Source organism: Paramisgurnus dabryanus, chromosome 8, assembly GCF_030506205.2.
Source record: "Paramisgurnus dabryanus chromosome 8, PD_genome_1.1, whole genome shotgun sequence".
Classification (NCBI taxonomy): Eukaryota; Metazoa; Chordata; class Actinopteri; order Cypriniformes; family Cobitidae; genus Paramisgurnus; species Paramisgurnus dabryanus.
The window spans coordinates 38,147,954-38,154,918 of NC_133344.1; the positions used below are offsets into that span (position 1 = coordinate 38,147,954).

A 6,965-nucleotide genomic window follows, 5' to 3' on the forward strand; every position below is an offset into this window, starting at 1 on the left:
ATTGGCTCTTAAATGCTACATCGATGTACTTTTGAAATTTGAAATGAGAAGCTAGATTAACGTTCTTGTGTATTAATAACTTTAATATTTCTCTGTACTTCATAAACTCCAGAGAGGACAGCAGCTTGTCTTTTTATTTCTAACAGTCCATGATTTAAATAAACTGTTTTGGGTAGGTTTAGAACTGTATTAGCAGCTTAAAATATCTTTTCAATCCTATATTGATTCTAAAATGTTCCTACACATTTATTTATTTTTATTTTGTATTTAAAGGGTTTTGAGTTTAGGGTTAGGTTTGGGGTAGGGTTAGGGTTGTAACACATAGGGAAATTATACAGCAATCTTTATGATATGAAATATTTTATGTTTTTTGTAGCCGTAAAAACTTAATAATGCTACAATTAAATGTTGCAAATATTTCTACATTGAATGCTTCAGCATCAAAAGTTTTGTGTTTTTGAAAGTTATATATTAATAATACGTATTAACAGTGAGACCAGACTGAAAAAAACAGATCCAAGTAAAACTGCTCCAGAAATGTAATAAACAGATCCATCTTGACTGTTTGGCAGGACCTTAAGGCAGAAGTCAGAGTTGATACAGTAGTACACACGAGGATCAAAGGTCATCACTAAGACTTCACAGCAGGTCGTGCATCAGAACAATGGTGGTAAAAGTCCAATTAGCTCTGTGTTGAGTGTTGCAGATGCGGTACTGGAGCGTTAGATCAATTATTGCCACGGTCAATAATGTTGGGTGATGTGTATGTAATTAACAAATACTTGAGTTTAATACAGAGTAAGTTTGTGGGTCAGGGGTTGTGAGTGAGTGAAATGGATGAGGTGTTGAAAAACTGAATCGTAGGGTCTCAGAGATGATATAAAGCCAGGACGGCACTGTCCCGACTCAGAAACGTTCAGATCTCTTCGGAAGACACTTCTGGACCGGGTTTTCTATGTGTAGCAGTATTATGAATGGTAATTATGAACTTTATAGTTATAGTTGTGAGTGTGATGTTTCTCTAATGTAATATTTATTTGCTCTTTGTCCATAGCGTCTAACTTATCACAGTCCTGTACTATGGCCCTGCCGTGTACTACAGACAATGAGCGGTCATGTGCCAAAGCCCCTGAAATCGCCAGTGTCCGAGTTCAGCTGGAAATGCAGAACTTGTGGCAGCAATTTGACCAACTGGGCACCGAAATGATCGTGACAAAGGCTGGAAGGTTTCATCAATTATTGCATCTCTTAACTTGGTTGTTTTGTAGGATTACATCAGGAACTATGCTTACTTTTTTCAAAGTAACCATGAGTAAATGCTTGTCCATGCAAAACTCGCTGTGGGTGCTCTGGGTGAAGGTTAGGTTACGGTTAACCCTATATGCTATCCAGCTGTTAAGGTATTATAGAAAATAACTAGGTGATCAAAAACACCTACCTGCGCTTTAAGCTTAGGTCTGTTCATCAAGGTAAATCACTTTAGCTGAATATCTACTAGGTTTTGACAAACAGTAGTGAAACTACCTTAACTCAATTCTGCTGTTGTTGTTATTAAGCACATTTATCTCTATGGGATATACTGACTCATGATGTCTTTTGTTTTTCCAGAAGGATGTTTCCTACATTTCAAGTCCACATCTCAGGCATGGACCCAGCAGCAGAATATGTTCTCCTAATGGACTTTATTCCTGTGGATGACAAACGATACAGGTAGCAAATAAATAATACCATTTCTAAATACATGTAATGCTCAAATGTAAGATTTTATCTCTATAGCGCTTCTCACAATCTTGCATTGCATTGCATGCAACTTTACATTAACTACTTATAGTACAGAAAGGAGAGACATAAAAAATACAAAATTATGATATATAGCAAGCAATTTTGGTTAAAACAAGGTAAATTTTGGTCTGTATGTGAAAGTCAAATAGACGTCTAAACAAAGCCCAAGAGTAGAAGGAGCGTAAATGCTTAGTACACCTTGAACCCCTGTTGACTTTGCTTACATGATGGAATATCGTACATCTCGCAAGTCATTTAGCCAATTTTAAGGTTATTTAGGGTAGAAGCGGGTTACTTATAGCTGAACTATATTGGGTCTATTTACTGTCTCGATTATTGTTTGTTGTGTCAATTTTATAAAATTACTAAATAGAAAGATGACGGAATTGAAGACAACTACATCAAAATTAAATCAATTTATGAAACCGACAGGCATCGAAATTTATTCAAAGTCTTGTACCTCTCTCAGTACAAACTTCTGAGATCATGAGAGATTAAGTTAACAGTCCGACTGTAATTCATGAGTCTATCAACACCCAGAACACAATCTATATATACAATTATCAGGAAATGTATTTTTCCATAAATAGTGACTGTAAGTTATTTTAGTGTGTATTAATTGTTTCCATGTTTATTAATCATCCTGCATGTCCCATACAGCAAAAATATGAATATAACATTTTAAATATACAAAAAATGGCCAAAATAATATATTTGCTGAAATACATTTTGGATTATATCTAAAAATATATATATTTTCTACTAATATATTTTTGGGCTATTTTTGTATATTATTAAAAATAAACATAAAATCGCATTGGGGAAAAAAACTTTACATTTATGTTAAAAACCTGTAAACATAACAGGTTTGAAAATATTAAAATTAAATATATTTTCAACTTCAAAAATATACTTTATAAAATTAACTTGCATTTAGTATAGGCTATATTTAAAATATATTTTGGCCAAGAATACATGTTTTGCCATATAGGTTGTAAAATTAGAAATGTATTTGCTTGCCCTTGAAATATTAATAAAAAATATATATTTAGTTATAACCTTTATATTAACATATATGCTAAAAATATTTTTTGAATTTGAAAATATATTTTAAACATATTTTTGGCCAGATAATTGTTTTTTACCCCATGCAGCTAGTTCACTTTTTGAGTATTCACCTATTTCCTGTTTGTCACTTTTTTTCTTCACATTGATGTGTGAAGCTGTTTTCTCGTCGTCTTCTTTACTGTTTGGATTAAAAGAGTAAAAGAGCTTCACAACATCATCTTTTCAAATCCTAACTATGAGAGAGACTGCGACGGATAATGATAAATTGAATTTGAAAGTTATGATGTAAATTTATCTCTTACACTTAGCCTCTACAGAGCTAAATCTATCAAAGATACAATTTGAGATTCTTGTGAAAATATTATAAACCAAAAATATATTGAATATATGATTTTCCAGTTTCAATAAATACTTTAAAGACTAGGCCATTGATCTTATTGAGTTTATTTGTACAGGTATGCTTTCCACAGCTCCTCCTGGTTGGTAGCTGGACGTGGAGATGTAGCGGCACCTGGTCGAGTCCACTTTCACCCGGACTCACCGGCACGGGGAGCACAGTGGGTGAAGCAGACCGTCTCATTCGACCGCCTTAAACTCACCAACAACTTGTTGGATGATAATGGCCACGTAAGAAGAAACACAAACAAATACTAGCAAAAATGTGAGAGTTCCTGCAGAGAGTCAAACACATGCGCTTGTATCCAGATGATCCTGAACTCCATGCACCGGTACCAGCCACGGCTCCACGTGGTCTTGGTTGACAAGAGCCGAAACAGCCAGCAATCCGCTCACCGCAACTTCTGCACGTTCACCTTTCCAGAAACCCGCTTCATCGCAGTCACTGCCTACCAGAACCACAGGGTAACAAACAGTCAAATATACATCCAAGTGCTTGTTATTTCTTAGCCTTAAGCTTTTGCTTAGCTGTTAGCATGCAACAATCTTGATTTTGTTAAACATTTTAAAGGAGTAGTCCACCCAAAAAATGGGACACACTGACTTTATATAGTAGGAAAAAAATACTATGGTCAAGTCAATGGAGACCATTTTTGGGTGAACTACTCCTTTAAGCTCCATATTTAGTCTGATCTGATGCAAATTAACTGCAGATTTACTAAAGTTAAAACGGTACACCTCAGGTAAAAAAACTTCCCTATTAAAGTTAGTTTGCTGTAAGTTAAACCATTACACTAATGTCTTTTCTGCCATAGATTACCCAGCTGAAGATAGCCTGCAATCCTTTTGCGAAAGGCTTTCGTACAGCAGAGCCTGAAAGCAGGTAAACAGTGGTCATATAAAGCCCAGGACTCACCAAACTGATGCCAAATAACTATTCTGACTGTGGGTTTTGCCCAGGCCACAATAGTTGTGCTCGAACACACCTCAAAGAAGACCACAGCCAATATGCACTTGTGCGTATCAGTGTGATGGCATAATAACTCTCACACACCAGTAGGTGGCAGTAGGTTTGGTGTGTCCCATATGGCTTTACAATACAGACATACTACATGAGACCAACATGAATTGTAGCTTTTAACATTAGTAAAATTCATATGTTTCTAGTATTTTATTTATTAATTCATTTTTATTGACTTATTAAAGTCACAATATGTAAGATTTTTTTCTAAAAATTTCCAAAAATCACTAGCACAGTGTATATTTTGTTTACTTGTTTTAAACAATGTTTGAATCTGGAAAAGCTTTGCAATTTTAACCAGTGTAGCATCCCTCCTTCATTGCATGTCTACCAAGGAGAATTGGGTACAAGCTAATATTTAGAGAATACAATCAACACCACAGAAACACATGAATGTAAAAATATGACATTATTCTGAAAATATTACGACTTTATTCCCGAAACCTCATAACTTTATTCTCATATTGTTGACTTTATTCATAAAAATTTTACGACTTAAAAAGTAATTTTATTTATTTTGACTTTTTCTCTAAAACATATTAGTTAAATCCCGCATCATAATGACTTAAATCTCGAGATGATTTAATTTTTTTATTCTAGTTTGGCCCTAATCCTCCTTCGTACATGTCAATGGTATCAATTTATTTCTGCTTTTACTGCTGTTAAAATCATGGGTGCGTTTGGCTGATGCAGTGCTATGCAGACTGATCTGCACATGAAAATCAATCCAACGGGACTTAATCATGTTCATGGATGACATAACACCTTTTCAGACACAGATTATGGAAAATACTTTGGAAATGTGTCTGGGATTTGTCCGGGATCATTTAATTTTAGTTCATTCACACTGACAATGATTTTCTGGTATCTGGTATCCCATAAAGATCCTGTAAAGAGACGTAACATACCCACTTACCAGACTACCTAAACTATCCTTTACTGTAAGATAATAACTTTAATGTACACCATGGTCCCTTACTGCTTGAATTTCATGACTATCTTATTTGCTAATAACTGCTGGTAAGCTGAAGTGATTGGCAAATGTTTTTTTTAAGCAGGTCCACTAATAACTCCAGACTTGACTCTGCTCAGCTGTCTTTGCCGTGGAACCTGCGTGAGGAAGCCACCATTAGAGGCGCTGCTTGTGATGATCAGATGATACGAGATGAACAACATCTTAATCGTGAGTTCTTCCGCACACATATCATCGCTCCAAAAGTGTTTGCAGATTAAACAAATATACAGCTACAAAAAACCTGATGTAAACAGAAGTTTAGGTTGGACATAGGTCAGTTTTCTCTTCACACTGGTGCATGTCATCTTTTCCTCTTTTCTACAGGTTATTCAAATCTTCATGATCCAGGCCTACAGACAGCATTTCCTGAATCACAGCTGTCATATGATGAGGGGATGAACTGCAGTGCAGACAGGAAGGATAGAGAATCACATGATTATTTCTACACTGGCCCTATGTTCTTCACATTGCCCTGTCAGTGGGACAGTTTGAGCAGATCTGAGAGAAGTCTGACTGGCTAACAGAAAAACTTTTGTTCACTTACAGGAAAACACCACCGTATTTCTATATTTTACTTTGTTTTACCTCTGCTTAATACATACCTATTTTTTTTCAATGCGTGCTCTTTTAATCTGCAGGGCCTCGTGAATGTGTTAGCATTTAGCCTAGCCCCATTCATTCCTATGGCTCCAAACAGGGGATGAATTTAGAAGCCACCAAACATTTCTGTATTTTCCCTATTTAAAGACTGTTACATGAGTAGTTACACGAGTAAGTATGGTGGCACAAAAGAAAACTTTTGTTTGGAGCCATAGGAATGAATGGGGCTAGGCTAAATGCTAACACATTTATGAAGCGCTGTACAAAGATTAAAAGTGCACGCATTTAAAAAAGATAGGTATGTATTAATTCATCTAAGTTGAGGTAAGAACATAGTAAAATATTGAAAAACTGTGTGTTTTCCTTTAAAGTACATTTAGGGTGTTTTCAGACCTGTAGATCGGGTTCGGGGTTCTGAAACCGGGGGGTAAATGGCTTCTCACACTTTGCTCTTCACACCGCTTCATTGGTTAGTGTTCGAATTTATGTCAAAGATTATGGGGGTTCCCTATCTAAGCACCAACGCCTGCTATCCCCCCCTCCCGGCCAAGTCCCCTATACTTTGAGGATTGCCGTGATTTCAAAAAGTAGGATGGGATCCTGGTTCAACTTTTTTGTTTGTCCTGGATCAACGTTTTAATCAAAGACACCCTTAATAACCCTTAACTACATTTACATTTAGTCATTTAGCAGATGCTGTTGTAGAATTTAATTTAAAATTCATGAAGTATTTTGATTTGAATAAACTGCCCTAATTTATATTTTTGTGCTTTATAAGGGGGTCCCTCAATACTTATAGAAGGTCTAGGACCACCCTAGCCCCCCTAGAACACTGCAATCGAGTTCACAGATGCCTAAACAAACCGAACCAAGGGAAAAACGCACCAGGTTCCGAAACAAAGGCTCAGGTCTGAAAAAACCCTTACATTGTAGTTGTTTTGCTTACGCAGACAAACACTAACTTCAAATGAATGGATTTGTTGAATGGGTTTATTGGTGTTTGCTAAATCAATGTGAATTAGCCTTTTCATGTGGAACCCTATATTTAATATTCAAGTATATTTCTAAAGTGCTTTTCACCAT

At 35.9% G+C, this 6,965-nt stretch overlaps 1 protein-coding gene across 1 annotated transcript; it reads left to right on the top strand.

Annotated features, from left to right (window-relative positions):
• Positions 1–291: 291 nt before the first annotated feature.
• On the top strand, positions 292–6,069 carry LOC135770537 (T-box transcription factor TBX1-A). Its single transcript, XM_065280199.2, has 8 exons — positions 292–977; positions 1,055–1,226; positions 1,609–1,710; positions 3,306–3,477; positions 3,556–3,711; positions 4,062–4,129; positions 5,326–5,450; positions 5,607–6,069. The coding sequence occupies exons 1-8, from the start codon at positions 956–958 to the stop codon at positions 5,801–5,803; spliced, it is 1,014 nt and encodes a 337-aa protein (XP_065136271.1). The 5' UTR covers positions 292–955; the 3' UTR covers positions 5,804–6,069.
• Positions 6,070–6,965: the final 896 nt, after the last annotated feature.